The sequence below is a fragment of the Arachis ipaensis genome, chromosome B2 (genome assembly GCF_059453495.1).
Source record: "Arachis ipaensis isolate K30076 ecotype BB chromosome B2, ASM5945349v1, whole genome shotgun sequence".
In the NCBI taxonomy this organism is placed as follows: domain Eukaryota; kingdom Viridiplantae; phylum Streptophyta; class Magnoliopsida; order Fabales; family Fabaceae; genus Arachis; species Arachis ipaensis.
In genome coordinates this window covers 7,016,691-7,034,880 of record NC_142437.1, presented here as the reverse complement: position 1 = coordinate 7,034,880, position 18,190 = coordinate 7,016,691, and the positions used below count along the sequence as shown (strand labels likewise).

Here is an 18,190-nt window from a genome sequence, read left to right as displayed (position 1 = left end):
AGATCTAAAATGTTAATTGTGGGGTGAGAGAGGCTCGAACTCTCGACCTCAGGATAACTCTAAAGCTATGAGACCTACGCGCTAGCCAACTGCGCCACCACCCCTTTGTGAGTAATTTTCAAAGTTTTATTTTCTAACTTGTTGCATTCTTCTTTTATCCGTACAAGTTGTATGCATGTGTGAAAATTTTACTTTGATCACTCAATCGTACAAGCAAGTTCACCTTTAGACCTTTCCTTTAATATAAAGATACATGTTTGTTTCTTATTTTTGGGGATGTAAAAATGTATGTGTGGTTTTTTCTTGTTGGTATTAGAAAATGGATTTGTTATTTCAAGTTAAAGTTTAAAACTACCTCTTCAACCTTTAGGGGTATTTTTTGTCAAATGGCCCAATAAATAAAAAAAGTTATAAATGCTTTTTTTGAAAATTTAGAAAAGGACTTGTGCTTGACAAAATAAAAATAGCAACAATTAGTTGATCTTTTATTGTATTGCAGACCCAAAAATCAAAGCTATTTCTTCTATTAAGATGTCTTTGCGACTTGCAAGTTTAATTTACAAGTGACAAGTAAGGAAAAAAAAAGTCTTATGAAAATTTAATTTTATTTATAAATTTCATTATTTACGGTAAAATAAATTTTGGAAACTTTTTGTTAATCTCTCAAAGGGTTTCACATGATTAGACGTTGTTATTGTTTTTTATTTTTAAGAAATATATATGCACAAAACCCATATACATCATATTAGTAATCAAATCCTCAAAAGAATCAAATATATAAATGCTCAATGTTTTTCATGTTATTGCTAAAATATCACTTTTTTTTTAAATTAAAATGTGTTCGACACAGCAAAGTGGAGCAACTAGAGTTCAGATCATAAGTAAATATCAAGTTACAAACATTACTAACAACTCGAAGAGTACCATCAATAACCAAAGGGAGCACTATCAAACCACTCGTCAGAGAACATGAAGGACTTATTGATTATTTCCACGACTCCTGAGCCATGATTATTGAAAACTCGATCATTCCTCTCTAGCCAAACTGCCCAAATGACAGCAAAAAAGACAACCAGCCACCTTTTTCTCTCAACCAGCAAAGAAGCTGAAATGTCACTTTCTGCGTCAAAACTTTGTTTTATTGATATTATCTTGGACAAAGTTTAGATATGGCAGCGTTCACAACTTCATATCCATCCATCTCTTATATCCTAGAAAAACTAACTATTTCTATTAACAAGTATATGATAATTGAATATACACTTTCTAATCTCAAAATTCTGCTATTAATACATTAGCATTTCACAAATATATAAATTAAGATCATGAAGGTTCTGAAGAGAATGAAGAGGAGGATATTTGAATCCACCCTTTTATCAACTGCTCTAAAAATCTGAGATCTAGAACTTGAGTGACAAAAAGCTTTACAGCATATGCACCAAAGCAGGTCCAAACACATCGACTCATACTCGATTCGGTCATCGCTGGATCACAGAAAAATTGTTTATCAGCTTTCCTTGTCAAGAATGTTTCTCATATTCATTCATCATTTTCCACAGCAGTGTTGAAATGCAACTAAGAAATCGATAAGCGCTTTTGTTTCAGTAAATTCAGCATATGGTTTTTGAAATTCACATAAAAAAACATAGGGTCAAATTTTATAAAATACATCGGTCATGAGTCAAGAATAATTTAAATCTTAGCGGAGGTTAATGTATGCTTTTACAAATGTAAGTGTGTCGATGTACTATCAACTAATCTCTAGGAGTTATGTGCACAAAATGGTGGAAACTCAGGTGCAGTCGACTTTACGTAAAGTTGATACTTGAGAGCCATTAGATGATTTGACTGATTTGACTAAATTTTCATCTAACGCTCTCAGATATCAACTTCACGTAAAGTCGACTTCACCTGAGTTTCACCCGCACAAAATACGTGCAATCAGCATAAATCATCTCAAATAATAATCGACATATGACAATATAAGCAACATAATCAAGCCCATCATGATACCTATGCGAGAGAAAGATGAAAAACTAAAACATACGAGCCTTTCACTAGGTGGAATCGCCTATATGGATTAGATTAGTGTGCTATTATTAATGTTTATGCTTATATTCAAGGTATTAAAGTTAAACCTTTCTTAACATATATTTGAAGGAACATCTTTAAGGAAGGGGGGGGGGGGGGGGGCTTGTTTTATATGAGAAAACATCATGATTAGGTGATTACTAACCGTTCAATGCCAGGGCACTAGATGATAAACAAAATAATTCTATGATGAAGATGCAGAAGTCAGAAATTTCCAGACCTACATGAAAATACATACTTGGAAGGACAAAGATGTTTGACAAATTCAGAACACATCATAGACAAGAATAGGAATGTGTTAACAAAGAAATAGAACAAGAAACTTACCATCATGGCAATAAGAAAAATCTTGAAGTAACACGATATCATGATTGTGACTTGTGACCAAAAAGGTCATTGAATCTGCATGGTTGAATACATTTATGCTGATGTTAAATTGATGATACTAACGTATAAATTTGGTATGCATAGAATGTTTACTGAAGAATCAACTTACTAGTAATCAATCCTTTCAAAATTTAAATTGGAAACTTGTTAGCTTTTTGTGCAAATCACTTGTGCATCTGAATCATTTTATCAGATTCAGATTCTCATTTCAAAACCAAAAGTAGAGAACATTTTATTCAATATTTATCATGGCCAAAACTCTAAATATTCATGATACACGGGACTCCGAAACCAAAATTTAATGGATGAATGATAACCTATATATATATATATACACACACACACCTGGAGATGCTGATTGATGCATTGAGAAATATCTTAACCATAAAGAACAAAGTCAGAAGAAACATAAAGTTCCCAAAGACGACATCCATGAACACCTGCTAATGAAAACCATAAAACTTCCATAAAAAAATAGCATAAAAATTCAAACCAACCAAATTGAGTGAAAGGTTTGACATAATGCATATATATGTGTGAACCTTGCAACATGTTGATACTAATGAAGATGAGTTCCTTGCTTCTACATACAAATGAATGCATGCATCAAAAATAAAATAAATAATGGCCAATTTCCAGTGTAGCCGCTTGCAAAAATTACCAAGTGACCAACTTCAGTGATAGAAAATGTGAATTATGAAAGTAGTATGAAGCAGCATATTTATTTACAAAATGCATTGTTATTAAACACAAATTAACACAGCCTTTAGATTATAAAAAGGCAGCTCAAAATTCAAAATGCTTAAGAATTCTTATTATCAAACATGATCTCCCAAGGGAAAATGAAAAATCATTATCCAAAGACCAATGCACTTAATATTTGCTGTAAAAACAACCATAGGAAATTACTAAAGCAAGCATCAACAGAAGAAACCATAATAATAATAATAATAATAATAATAATAATAATAATAATAATAATAACTAGGGTTTATTATTATTACATAGCAACATAGTACATACAATACCTCAAACTTCAGTGTTTGTTGATTGAAGACAATGTACAGAAGATGTCTATAAGCCTTTTTGCTTGTGAAGCATCAAATCTATCATAGGAATCTGAAAAAAATAAATAAATAAATAGTGAAGGGGAAGAAAAACAGGGCAATCCTTGCTCCTATCATATAAAAAACTAAAAAATAAGGAAAAAAAGATTTAAACTTTGAAACAAGTAGTATAAAGGGATATCAGAAACCATGATTTCACACTCTAAACATTCATCTGCAATAGCCTTGCATTTCTCCTACATAGAAAAACCAAAAAAGGGGTAAATGAAAATTGACAAATTCAAATTCACTAATACTAAGTAATTGAAGTGAAAATGAAGAGAAAAAAGGTAATTAACGTAAAAGGGTAATTGAAAAAGCAAAACTTTACGCATTTCATCAATCGAATGTTGTCGGGGGAATACTGAACATAGAATGATTTAATTGGGAAGCTACACCGAACGCATTGATAACCCATTGATGCTGCAAGAAAAGTTGCATCACTGATTCGATCAAAACTAAAGGTTGATTAAAAATGTTTTATTTTTGTTTTATTGGGTTGAAATTTTCGGTGTTCTGACTTCTGAATCTGTGAAACCTGTGTGTTCTTTCTGCAGCTGAGCAGTGAAGTAGGAAACAGAGACAAAAGGGTAACGGGTTTAGGGAAGAACCAAACGAATATATCCGATCCATTTGGAAAATAGGGTAACAATTTAAGATTTTGAATACCGGACCCGGTTATCGAATTGTTTTAGTTATTGGTTTATTAATCTAATTATGATTCAATCAAAATAATTATTTTATAATAAAATAATAAATAAAATATAAATAAATAATTAAAAAACATTATTCAATATGATTTCTGAAGAAAAAATAAAAAACCAAAAAATTACAACAGTGAAAAGAGCTAAAGCTAATCATTCAATATTTCAATATGATGCTGAAAAAAAAGATGAAGCACGACGAATGAGCAGCTATTACTTTCAAGGGACGACAACGACAAGCACAATGAGGGATGGCAGACAAAGCGCGACTGAGCAGTTAGAAGAACAAACGAGGAGCCGAGGAATGAGGAAAGGGACTGGAGCACGACGAACAGATGAAGCTCTTAGGCATGACCAAGGTTGCGAGAACCGGACCGGTCAATAAACCGGTGAGGTTACTGATTTAATGGTTCATTGGTTCGACCAGGATTCAACCGGTTTAATTAAATATTAAATAAAATTATTAAAAAACTTAAAATAATCATAAGTATATAAATTCAATAATTTCTAACTTAATAAAATTTAATATTTTACATAATAAATTATCCATTACTTAATATTATAGGTTCACAAACAACTTCAAACATCAAAGTTTATAACTAAACAAAAAATAAAACGTACATAATGACAAACCCATAATGTTCTACATTCAAAAGATACAATTACTAGCAAGTTTTCAACTAATCAAAGGTGCAACTCATTAAAAATCATAATTATCATTAAGTGTTCCAATATCTCCATCATAAACAGGTAATCCAAAGCCACCATCATCAGAAGTACCACCAAAAGAAGCTGTATTTGAAGAATAAGCAACATTAGGGAAATTCACATCAAGTTCCACATCTCCTCCATCTAATAAAATAAAATAGAAAACCAAGAAAAAATTAAAGTTACAACTTTACATCAGATATTGAGAGGAAATGAAACAAGTTTTGCTATTTCAATCACCTTTAGGATATGAAGGCATAGCATTATCCGTATAAATTAAATTTTCAATGCATTCGATGTCTCCATGAGTAAATTCAGGATCATCTTCATCCGGCATTACCCAAAAATATACTGTGTCAATGCTTTGAATGTCAATTGGATCATAATTCTTCTTCTTGCGATGCATTCTAGATTGAAGGCGTAGATTATAAGTGACATAAACAATGTCACTTAGCCTTTGATGCTCTAATTGGTTCCTCCTCTTTGAATGGATTTGTTCAAAGAGGCTCCAGTTCCTCTCGCAGCCGGATGATAAAGATGTTTGATGAAGAAGACGAATTGCCATTTTTTGCAAGTTAGGAGCACTCCCACCGTGTAGCCTCCACCATTCACCTACCAAGATATGAAATTCAACCATCAATTTTCATTCAATATTTAAAAAACATTCAAAGTAAATTGAACATAGAAATATAAATACTTACCAGGTTCAAGTCTCTTAATTGCTTTCAATGCACTTTCCCTTCCAAAACTTCCTTTTCGATCTCGATACAACTGTATCTCTTGCATTGCGGCAACCGAGTCATCGCAAAGAGTTTCAATATCAAATAAATCAAGCAAAGACCTCAAGATATTTGCCTTCTCAACAAACCCCTCACTATAGAAGAAATCTGAATTCAAAAAGTATGCTACTGCATGGAGGTCACGCTTCAAATGCTTATCCCACCGCATTTTCAAGATATTTGTATAAGGTGTGTATGCATATTTCCTATTTCTAAACATTGTCTTGATATTAATTTTGGCTCTTTGCATGCCCGCATACACGATACCCAGAGAAGGTTTCTCATCAGCATCAACAAGTCTCAATAACTTAATTAGAGGACCAACAAGCATAACAGTAGTAAAACAATCCTCCCAAAACTTACTATCCAAGATAATTGAACTAACCATCTTCCCATTGATACTCTTGGATAATTTATGAGAAGTGAAATATTTGTCAATCACCAATGATTGCAAGTCTTCTTTATGATCATATATACTTTTCAAAGTAATGAAAACAGTAGCAAAACGTGTTACTCCTGGTCGAACAATTTCTTTCCACTCTTTTCTTTTTCTAAGCCATGACAAGAAAATCATATGATTGTAAACAAAGACAATCACTTTTGAAGCACGAGAGGCAAGGTCAGCTATGTGAGGAAGACTTGCTATGTCTTTCAAGATAAGATTGATGCAATGAGCAGCACAAGGAGACCAAAAAATGTTTGGATACTTTTCATGAATGAGTTTTCCAGCAGATACATAATTCGCAGCATTATCAGTAACCACATGCACAATGTTACTAGACCCAACCCACTCAATAACCTCAGCAAACAATTTAAACAAGGTATCGGCAGTTTTTATCATATCAGAAGCATCAACAGACTTAACAAATGACATGCCAGCAGGACAATAAACTAGAAAATTAATTAACGTACGCTGCCTTTGATCAGTCCAGCCATCTGCCATCAGTGTACAACCAGTCCTTTTCCACGAGCTTCTATAACCTTCAACAAGCAACTGACACTCCTTCTTAAGACCGGCCAGCAAATGAACTCTCATTTCATCATACGACGGTCCCTTGAAACCAGGTCCAATTGCAGCAACGCCGTCCAAGGCAGGTTGAAAGTAAGGCGATTGAATTGCATTGAATGGAATCCGTGCATCAATGATCCATCTTGCAAGTCCCAACTTAACCTTGTGTTTAACTTGTTTACTGGCCAAGACACTTTTCAAAGTTGGTTGAGAGCCTGTCGTAGTCCTTTCCTTAAAATAACTTCCAATTGGAGTAGCAGCAATCGCTCTTCTCTTTCCTTTGTCTCCCATTGTTGCAGGAGCCGGAGGTTGTACAGGATTAGGCGCTTCACCCTCTTCTTCCGCTTGTGTTTCACTTTCCACATCATAACAATCAGCTGTATATTTTCTTTTTTCTGCCTTATTTTTTTGTTTTCCTCCAAAAGCCTTTTGAATTGAAGTTCAACATCTTCAGAAACTTTGTTACAAACTTTAATTTGCCCAGGATTTTGGCAAGATGATATTTTATTCTATATATCCCCCCTCCATTGTAAGTATTCAAGCAGAAAATACATGTATATTGAGCCTTGTTATTTTTGTCATACTTCACTGTAAAATACTGCCAAGCTGGATCAGATTTACCTCTGGATGAACCAGTTTGAGAATCTTGCACAACATTATCTTGTGGCTATGGGTTACTTTGTGATTGTTCCATCTATAACAATCAGAAAATCAAAGACCAGAAAACATCTTCAGAAAACCATGAATATAATGAAACAGCAAGCATATTAGAAGCAGCAAAAAAAATATTCATCATGAAGCAACAAACAGAAGGCAGCAAAACATATTCAAAATGAAAAACAGCAATGATGAAAATAATGAAACAGCAAACATATTAGAAGTAGCAAAAAAATTCATCATGATTCATGAAGCAGCTAACAGAAGCAGCAAAACATGTTCAAAATCAAAAACAGCAATCATGAAAATAATAAAACAGCAATCAAAATAACCTCAAAAAATCAAAAACATAAATCAAGAAGGTAGCATAGAACAGGCGAGCTCACAGAACCTCAGAAAATCAAAATCCAAAATCAAGAAGGCGAGCATAGAATAGAGTCTTACCGAATTCAGAAGGACGCAGGCTCGGCCGGTGGTGGTCGCGGCTACTGTGGATGGTTGTGGGTGGCGAATGAGGAGGTGGGCTAGGTGACGTTCTGCGACGAGGAGGCGGGCTCGGCCAGTGGTGGTCGCAGCTGCTGTGGATGGTTGTGGGTGGCGAATGAGGAGGCGGGCTAGGTGACGTTCGGCGACGAGGAGGCGGGCTCGGCCGGTGGTGGTCGCGGCTGCTGTGGATGGTTGTGGGTGGTAATGGTGCCCTTGGTGGGTGAAAGGAGGCTGGCGCATTGGCTGGCGCCGAATGCTCAGATTAGGTTAGGGGAAAGGGGAAGAAAGGGTAGCTCAGATTAGGGTTAGTGGCATAGTGGGTTAGGTTCGTGTACGCCTTTCTCTTTTTTTTTTTTTTTTTTTTTTAAGCCAAAACGACGTCGTTTGGCATTGAAGTTGCAAACCACTAAACCGCCAAAAAACCGGACGGTTCTTCCGGTTCGTCGGTTAACCATCGGTTCGACTGGTTTTTTCACCGGTTTTTTGCCAGGCGATTTTCTACGTTACCCGGACCGGCTAGGTAACCGGTTTCCAGTTTTTTCGGTTGAACCGACCGGTCCGGTCCGATTTTCAGAACCATGGGCATGACAGACGCGCGGCAGTGAGAAGAACGGCAGCTACGATGGAGGAGGCTAGGGTCTTTTTGGGGAAAGAAGAAGAGTTGTGTTCTTTTTGAGGGAGAAGTGAAGAGAAAATGAGAAATTGAGAGCGATAATAGAGCTTTTTTCTTTCTTTTTCTAACAAACGACATCGTTTTTTAAAAACCGGATGGGTCCCGATTTGATTCGTTAGGCCGCTTTTTGGCCGATTCAATGATTTTCAAGCAATTTCTAACTTTACGGTTTCGTTTGCTGAACCAAACCGCAAAAGCTTTCAGTTCCCAGTTGAACCGATACGATTGGCAGGTTCGGTCCGATTTTTAGAACCAACTAAAATTTTTTTTAAGAGTCTTTCTAAAGTCTAAACTTTATTTAAAAAAAAAATCAAATTAGACTTCTAAATTTTGGATTTTTCACTTAATTAAAATAAATTTTTAAATCAACTAACTTGGATTGGTCGAATGGTCAATTCATTTGTCTACTTATGCAATTATCACATTCAAATTCCATCTTATGTAACAACCTATTATCCACCAGTAGATCTTTAAATAGAACTTAAATTTGGGGCGAATTAGTTCTTAATATTTTGGGTTGAGGATATCTTTGGATTAGTCAATTAAATTAGACTTCTAAATTTTGGCTAACAAAAACAATTAAAAATATGAAAAAGTCTTTACAAATGAGTGAAAATAATATAATATGGACAAAAAGTTGGTTATGAACAAATTTGATTAACATCGAAAAATTTTAAAACTAATTTAGTTAGGTGAGAATTTAGAGATTAACCAAGTTGATTAACAATTGAAATTTAAGGAACAATATATATTCATAATTTACAATTTATTATTTTTTATTATTAAAAGTTTAGATGAAATCAACCATGAACAGTTTATCAATATGTACTATTCAATTTTATCAAATTCACAATTTGTTGGAATATGTTTTGAGAAAAAAAATTCTAAAATAAAAAATTGGTAAGGTGGAAAGGTTAGGGTTTTAATCTTTTTAAAACTTTATCATGGATGAATCTATTCACTATTTCACTATCTTAATAAAAAGATAGTAAATTGCTTTCTTATTTTATTAATCTACTCCTTACTTCAGAAAACTTTTATTCGTGTTTTGAATATTTATGATCTTAGCAAATTCTCTTTTGGCCTATAAACTTTCACTTAATTATTTCTTAAAACTAAGAGTAAAATAATAAATAATTTTTTAAAATTTATATTTCAAGTAGATTAATTTTTAATAAAATGTACTAATAAAGTCTTCTATAATAACAGATGTGAACAAGTTAATTCAAATTAAGATATTTTATATCCTAATTATAAGGATTAATTTTGAGGTAATATATCGACATCTGTTTTTTTGAAGGACTTTATAAATACTTTTTTTTCTTCATAAGCTATTAAATTGTAAATTTTTAGGAATTTATTTGTTGTTTTATTTTAAAAATAATTAAAAAATATATACTAGATTTTTTTAAAATTTTTCAATAAATCAAATAATTGAAAAGAATTATATATTAATTCACAAAAGAGTGAGAACACTAGAAAATAGACATTTATTTTGTTGTTGTCTATATACATATATTGGAGTAGAAATCTTATATGTATATATATATTTTTGGGAAAAATAGAAACAATAAAAATAAACGGTAATGTTAGAAAGACAAAAAAATAGTCTAAATTTATTTTATTTAATATTTATTGATAATTAATAAATACTAAATAAAATAATTTTAGCTGATTTTATTGTCTCCCAAATATTATTGAAAAACAAAATACCATTACCAAAAACTTGGTACCATCACAATATTAAAAATACTACTAATAAATAGAATTTTATTTCTGCTTCTATTAGTTATTTAGGAGTGTTCGCGGTGTTGTTTGGTTCGATTATTTAAGAAAAAGTCATCCAATCTAATGTTATATTAATTCTTCGGTTCGGTTTGGTTCGATTTTTCAGTCGAGACCAATAAAATCAAACCAAACTAATTGAAATTGGTTTGGTTTAATTTGGTTTGATTTTTTGGTTTTTCAATTAATTAAAAAAAAATATCCTACATATATCCGCTCCTAATAACTTGTCTTATGATATTTTCAAAAAAAATGCAACAAAATAACATGTTTAATTTTACAAAGACATAAAAATATCAGGTCCTATTGTTCTTTCTATAAATCCCGAAAAATTAGCAAATAATTAATAAATAAATTAATTTTAATAAAGGAAATTAGAAATGTAAATTTTATAGTAAAATAAGATAGAGCTAATTAAAACGAAAATTTTGACACCAATTTCAAAAAATATGGCCCAAGATTGGGACGAAAGAACTGAACCGGTCAAACTAAATCCAAACCGGGCCCGTGGGCCCAACTAACCCATTCCATTTAATGAGCTTCAGCTCACTCTTCTTCCCTTTGCATGCAAGCACACTGAAACATTTCAGCAAAGGGGGAAGAGCACTTTTGCTTCACCTAAAACCCTTGGATTTGATTAAATCCATATAACTTCTCGCTCTGAGCTCCAATCGCTGCACCGTTTACGGCCACGTGACCACCGCGTTGGGCTCTACGAATCTACCGGAACAATTTCATAGGTAAGCCACTGTATCACACTCATCCTCTCCTTCTCCCAATTTTTTGAAATTATGTAAGTGGTGTTGAGTTTTTGTCTCTTTGATGTATTAGGATCCGATTAGCTTGAGGAAAATATTCACTCTTGCTTATACGACGCTTGGGTAAGGTGAGGATACTAAAACTCTAGCTAATCTCTTGAATTGGTGTATTGGGTATTGAATTTGGGTATATGTGTGTGATATATGTGAATTTAAGTGTATATATGTATATATTGGAGCTTGAATTGTGAGCTTTGGAACTTGACGGAGGTTGGATACTTGTGCTTTGGTGATTTTGAACTTTTTGGGGCTGTGTTCGGTGCATTAGCAGGTTGTCTCGGAAAATACATGGAAATCGGCCAAGGTATGGTTTAGGTTTCACGTATTTAATATATAATGTTTTGTGAAAACTTAGACTAGATGATCATCGGATAAGAATGAATATATGTGTATGTTGAATGATTTAGTGCCTTGATGATAATTGTGAACTAGGTTGAGGGTCGACTGTTATTGGATATTGGTTATGGAAAATGAAATGCTAAATGATGCTACGATGATAATTGCCATATTGATAATAATGAATTTGTATAGGCAATGATTTACTGATGTTCTTATTGATATAAGTGTGAAGTTCATGTACTAGAGTTATTTAAATTGGAGTTTAATTGGGTGGAGGAAGGATGTGAAGTGACGTGATGTGATGTTGCTTGAGTTGGTGCTTAATTTAGGCATGATAGGTTGATTTTTGAAGGATGGCTTGATAAAAAAATTGAGGTTTTAGGTTTTTGTGAAAATTGATTTTTAGACGAACTTCGGCGAGTTATAACTTGGCTTTCAGACTCCCGAATGATTTCAAACTTATTTTATATGAAAATTGAGTTCATGAAGTTTATGCTGTTCGAAGAACGGAAGGAAAATGATTTAAAACGAAAACGTTATGCGCGTTGGAAGTTTGGGTTTGAAGTTTGAAATTCTGCAGCCTTTTCAGACTTAGTGAAATTTTTCGAAAAACGTACGCCCACGCGTACGCGTGGCCCCATGCGTACGCGTAACCTGAGATTTGCGTACGCAATCACCTTCTCGCGACGCGTCCAACCCTTTCGGGTTGGGATTCACGCGTACGCGAGTAAGAATTTTTCATGCCCACGCGTACGTGTGGGCCACACGTACGCGTGGCCCCTGTTTCAGCAAACCTAGGTTTTTGAGTTTTAAACCTAATTTCAAACTTCTAAACCTCTATTTTCATGCGTTCAGTCATAAATCATAGTAGTAAGCCTAGTAATTAGATGATGCTAGGAAATGGAGGCATCTTGGGGGCGAAGTAAGCTGAGAAAGTGATGAATTATATATGGAAACGTGTATACTTGAAGTAGATATGGTACCATATGATTATGCAATGATTATGAATAAAGTAAAGAGGTTATAACGTTGAACTTGCGAATGAATGAGCATGATGATGATATTATTTTGTGGGATGTGAGGAAGGTGGTAGGGCACTAATCTCGCGACATATTCCCTCATATTCTTTCTCTCTCTGTCTGCAAGGTGGTAGGGCACTAATCCTCCGACCGGTATAACACGGCCTCACTAAGGGAAGGTGGTAGGGCACTAATCCCCCGATTTATTTCCCTCTAGTGTATGCCTCCAAGAGAAGGTGGTAGGGCACTGATCCCCCGATCTAGTGCCTCCTGGAGATGCGCAGTCGAGAGACGGTATCCGGATTAGCTACCTGGTGTGTCAGGTTCTGGCAGTTAACCAACGCGTGAGCTCACGGCCAGTAGAAAAGGCATACATCATGTGCATATTATTTGTTTTGCTTGCTATGCATTAATTGGGAATGCCTAATTGATTACAATATGTTAATTGTTATATTTGCTACTTGCACTACTTGTCTCCTACCTGTGCTTGCAATTGTCTGTTTGTCTGTCTTTGCAAACTCACCGGTGATGGAGGAACGGAGGAAAGGTGGAAAGACTTAGTGCTAAGGTTAAGATTAAACTAGGCTTAGATATCCTTAGAAGACCACCTTTTATGGTTTCTGTTTAGTAATTTAAGATTTGTAACCTGAGTGTCGGCATTCTAGGATTGCCTCTAGCATTCCCAAGACCTTATATCTTATGTGCGTGACACCTTTACCATGCTGAGAACCTCCGATTCTCACCCCATACTCTGTTGTTATTTTTCAGATATAGGTCGAGCAGCACCTCGCTAAGCGCCTAGAGTTCTATGGCGAAGTGGTTCATTTTGAGGCCCTACTTTTGTTATATATATATATATATATATGAACACTTTATCTTTGGTACCTCTTAGAGGTTTTATCGAGAACTAGGGCTTTTAAACATGTTCTTTTGGGCTTTTATTATGTATATACTGTATGTAAATATTCTCTGGTCTGCCTTAACTTCGCAGGCTGAGTTAGGAGCTTGGTGTATCGTTTTCTTGTCTCTCTAGTCTCTACTTCTACTTTCTATTTAGTTATGCTTTTAAACCTTAGATTTCTTTGCACACAAGTAATCCTGTTTTCTGAGTGTTGCGCTTTTATTTTTTTACGATTTTTGCTTTATCCGTTTTTCAAGGCTTCTCGTATACTGTATCATTTTCAATATTATTATATATATACTTTTATTTTAGAGGTCGTAATACCACATCACCTCTACTTTACGGCTTAAGCGTAAAGCTCTGTGTGGTAGGGTGTTACACTTTCTGTGTCATCAATATTCTCACTTAAACTAATATCAAACTGCATAATTTGAAAATAAAATCATAAAAACAGAATAAAAAATCATAAACATAACATTTGAAACATAGAATCATCAAAATAGAATTAAAAAATTTTTAATCTTCATAAATAGAACCAAAAAATATACTAATAGCAGCCGCTAGTAGTGAAGAACAACAACTAAAAATCACTAACAATTAAAAAAAAAATAGCAGAAACCAACAGTGAAAAAATAAAAGAAGAATAATCAACAACAATTAGAAATAGAACCAACCTAACTCGGAGGCTCCATTTTTGGGGAGTTGATGATGCAGACAGAGAGTAGTTAAGTATAGGGAGGTATTGCTATGTGTGGAGGAGGACGACGTCTGGTGTGTGCAGCTGCTGTCCATGGAGGATGACGACGGCTGTCACAACTAGAAAATTGCTTAATACAGATAAATTTATAAACAGATTTATTCTTTATTACAGACAGATTTTTAGTTACTGACGAAATTACCGACAGATTTTGTCCTTCTGTAAAAGCCTCGTCAGAAATTATTTACCGACAGATTTTTTTTCCATCGAAAAATTACCGACGGATTTTTATCAATTACTGACAGATTTTTCCTCGGTAAATTCTCCCCTCCATTTCCCTGAAACGGCAAACTTTTCGACGGATTTTACGTCGGTAATTGGCAACAGATTTTCTGACAGATTTTCCGTCTGTAATTTGAACCTTGGAAAATCATCCCACAATCTGAATACAGAGAGAAAATCTATTTGTAAATCCGTCAGTAAAGTAAAATAGAATTTTTTTTAGATTTTTTCATTGTAAAATAAACTTGATTTTTTTAGATTCTCTCTCCACTGCCCGTTATTAGCCTTTCACGAAGAAGATAGCAGAAAGAGGAATGTAGTCGATTTTACCCTCTTCCATTTGAAGATCCTTGAATCAATGAAACAAATTAAGTGTATGGCTTATAGCTAGTTATGCACAATAAGGTATGTCTGAGGCACACCACCATCTTCCATCAAAGTTGAAGTCACAAAAATAGATGACTGCCCAAACTTCTTCTCAAAATTCATTCGGGTTAGAATAGGTAAGAAACCAATTTGGATATAAATTAGTTTCAAATAGTAGTGAGTAATGAATAGAGAAAAATGAGAACCTTTAAGGTTTGCAGCCTCTGCAATTGCATCATTCTTTGCATGCTTTGCCTTCTTACGCAAATAACACTACTACTCAAAATTCTGTTATTATATATTATGAAGCATAAGCACTTACACTGTCTGGAATGGGACCTTTAATTGCTGGAACTAAACACTTGGGATGGTAAGAATAAGTGCATGTATCACAGTTAAGAAGATTGTCACTTTCTCCATAGGCTTGACACAAAATTTCTTTCTATTGATAAGGAACAGAATCATCAAATAAAGGTAGGGTAATAAGTAGACAAGCAACAAAAATCTGAATTAAAACAATGATTGATGAAGCAAAACGGAAGCAAATAACATATTGCATCACTTCTATCTATCCTCTCAAATGTTTCCTGAGTAGTCCCAGGTTTTCTTGGCAAAAAATCTGTCCTCCTAGTTACTCATTTGATTTATTTATTTTTTTGTCTAGAAAAGAGGTTGAGCTATAAGGCTCCAACTGCCAGAACCACTAGTTATGAGTTGATTAAAGGCTATATAATAAAGTACACTCTTTAAGAGCAGATTTATTCTCAACAATCTGAAACTAAATATTTATTCTCATCAATCATCAAAACAGACAGAGATAGTAAAAAGACACAATATCAGTGCTACAGGGCATAACTGGCTCATCTGAGTTGTTCATGTTCATAGTAGTAAAAATTTTATAGTTGAAGTTTCATGGTTATCTATAGGTGCTTGCACGCTATGATCCGTGACAGAAATTTAATGTGGAACTTGAAATACCACAAAATGTTATTGTAGATGACAAAGAACTAGATGATAATACAGATCATTTCATGAAAGCCATGATTGACATACAGTATTTATATTCAAAATTGAACAACGATTATTTCTAAAGGAAAATAAAGCAGCAAGATCTCTCCCACATCTTCATCATAATAATAATTCAATTCATATATATCTATTTTGTCATTGCTAGTGTTAGTGTTGAAGCTAACTACTACTTTTTGTTACAAATTAAAGGAAATAAGATCAAGAAACAGATTTTCCATGCCATTTATGCTAAGTTTAAATTTGCATTATTATTTTTTTCTTGTTTGCCTTTGCTTAATATGACCATACAAATGGAAAACCGGATCAGTGGGATTGAAAGCTTCAACTTCTTACTAATATTGAGTTTAACACATAACATACTAATTTTATATATAATAATAAAAAAAGAAGAAGAGGAAGAAAATAATATCTTAACTATTGGATGAGGAGGGAAGTGAAGGAGGGTGGTGCATGACAAAATCCATTGAAGATAACTGTCTTCTTCTCTTGTGTTCTGTTCTGTCCATCAACTATTACTCTCTGTTTTTCTCTCTGTTCTGCTCCCTTATCCCTTTCTCTCCTTTGCTCCAAGTCTCAGAAAAAAGAGAAAACTGAAAAAGAATAAAACAACAACTTAAGTAAACAGGATGATAATGATGGTTTGATCATGTGGACTATTGCTGCTTAAGTAAACAGCTATATAGTTAGTATCCAATTGAATATTGATTGATGATAATGTATTATTATTGTAGCAAGAAATTAAAAGTAATGAATAAGATATCTATATATCCTACTCATCTTCTCCTGGTTTCTTCAGCTGCAACATCACACAAACACATTAGCATTCTTTCACTACATTTCCAGTTTTTCGTGGTTCCTCATGAGCTCTTAAGTTCAAAGAAAAAAAAAATGAGTCACCAAGTAGAAGCACCTATTATTTGCCTTATTTTATCAATTTGTTTTAGCATGTTCATTTTAAAGTCAGTTTGGATTGACGATTAACGCCCAAAAAAACAGCACAGAGCATCCATTTGAAGCTAATCTAAAAAGGCAAAATAGTTCACCATTCATGGGATACACACAGCCACAAAATCACAAACACAAATCAAATAATCAAATAAGCGAAATGAAAATTCTGCTAATACTCCAAATGCAAAACTACCGAGAAGAAGCATTACTAGAGAAGAAGTCATTAACTGAATTAAATTTCTGTTCTAGACAACTATAGCATTCATCAAGCTCATATTAACAATGTTTAGCAATCCAGATTAACAATCTAAACATTTCTCAGCTATTCATAATCAAAACCTAATCTAATCCTATTTTAACAACCTAAAAATTCACTAATCAGAAAACAAATCTAACTAAACTAATTACTAAAATCAAACTAAACTAAACAAAATTAATTGAATTCGATAGAAATTAAAAGAATTTTGAAACCAAAACCTGGAAGCAGAGACAATCAAAACAGGGCAGAGGGAAAGAAGGATGCCCAAGTCTCTACAGTTCGAACAGGGGGAAAGAGAGAGGTGGAACCGCGGCTGACGGTGGAACCGATTTTGGTCGCACGGAGCTAGGGCTTGCGCGAAGGTAGCCGCGGCATTGACTGGAGGAGATGATGGCTGTAGCACTGAGAAGATATGTGAGAGAAAGGAGAGAGAGAGAGAGGTGCGACGGTGGTGGAGCTTGAGCTTGCTTTGTTCTACGAACGAGAGAGACAGGGGTTGTGTTCTACTGGTTCAGTGTTTAAAAAAGAGGAGAAGAATGAGAAGGTAGCTGCGGCGGTTAGAGTGGCCGGCGGTGGCGTTGTGGTTGAGGAAAGGAGAAGAAAAAGCTCGTCGATGGAGAGGGGAATGCTAGGTTTAGCTCGTTTGATTTGGTGCTGTGAATGAATGGAGCTTGGGCACAATCATAAACACATAATATCAACATTTCCGACGAAAAATTTTAAATTACAGACAGATTTTCTGTCTATAATAATTTAATAAAACGCAGCGTTTTTGTCCATTCAATTACAGACGGATTTTCCGTCGGTAACCATTTTCCACAAAAAAAATTAATTTTTCTGACAGAATTATCGACGGATTCTCTTTTCTGTCTGTAATTTATGCTAATTCATTTTTTTGTTTCCAACAAAAAATCTCTCGCAAATTCCGTCTGTATTTTCGTAGGATAAAATCCGTCGAAAATATCCGTCTGTAATAACTAGTTTTCTAGTAGTGTGTTTGTGTGTGGAGGACGACGGTGATGCTAGTGCGTAGCACCGTGGAGGAGGACGGAGATATAAGCACTATGAGAACATGAGAGGGAGACATAGGGACGGCGGCGACTATTGGTGCTGTTTGGCGGCATTGTTGATGGCAGAGAAGAGGGAA

The 18,190-nt window shown here is 34.3% G+C and overlaps 1 protein-coding gene, 1 long non-coding RNA gene and 1 other non-coding gene across 4 annotated transcripts; all 3 read right to left on the bottom strand.

Moving 5' to 3' along the window:
* Positions 1-19: 19 nt before the first annotated feature.
* On the bottom strand, positions 20-104 carry TRNAM-CAU (transfer RNA methionine (anticodon CAU)). The gene is given in 2 exon segments: positions 20-55; positions 67-104. It is a non-coding gene; the product is annotated as a tRNA-Met (tRNA).
* Positions 105-1,117: 1,013 nt separating this feature from the next.
* LOC107624685 (uncharacterized) lies at positions 1,118-4,176 on the bottom strand. 2 transcript variants are annotated; one of them, XR_015904780.1, is made up of 7 exons: positions 3,916-4,176; positions 3,734-3,781; positions 3,507-3,597; positions 2,824-2,918; positions 2,419-2,493; positions 2,237-2,328; positions 1,118-1,484 (listed from the first exon to the last, which is right to left on the bottom strand). It is a non-coding gene; the product is annotated as an uncharacterized LOC107624685 (long non-coding RNA). The 2 variants fall into 2 exon arrangements; XR_001616941.3 differs by lacking the exon at positions 2,237-2,328.
* Positions 4,177-4,927: 751 nt separating this feature from the next.
* LOC148572933 (uncharacterized) lies at positions 4,928-16,813 on the bottom strand. The gene is made up of 4 exons (XM_088503554.1): positions 14,137-16,813; positions 5,698-7,478; positions 5,237-5,608; positions 4,928-5,140 (listed from the first exon to the last, which is right to left on the bottom strand). Exons 2-4 carry the CDS (start codon positions 7,073-7,075, stop codon positions 4,989-4,991), a joined length of 1,902 nt encoding a protein of 633 aa, XP_088359680.1. The 5' UTR covers positions 7,076-7,478; positions 14,137-16,813; the 3' UTR covers positions 4,928-4,988.
* Between the last annotated feature and the right edge of the window lie 1,377 nt (positions 16,814-18,190).

Bases quoted from the DNA above. Each gene is read 5' to 3' on its own strand.
- LOC148572933 (XM_088503554.1), bottom strand. From the start codon at position 7,075: ATGGGAGACAAAGGAAAGAGAAGAGCGATTGCTGCTACTCCAATTGGA. The intron at 5,609-5,697 runs GTAAGTATTTAT...ATATCTTGGTAG, and splicing joins AATTAAGAGACTTGAACCTG to GTGAATGGTGGAGGCTACAC. The intron at 5,141-5,236 runs GTGATTGAAATA...TTATTTTATTAG, and splicing joins TATGCCTTCATATCCTAAAG to ATGGAGGAGATGTGGAACTT.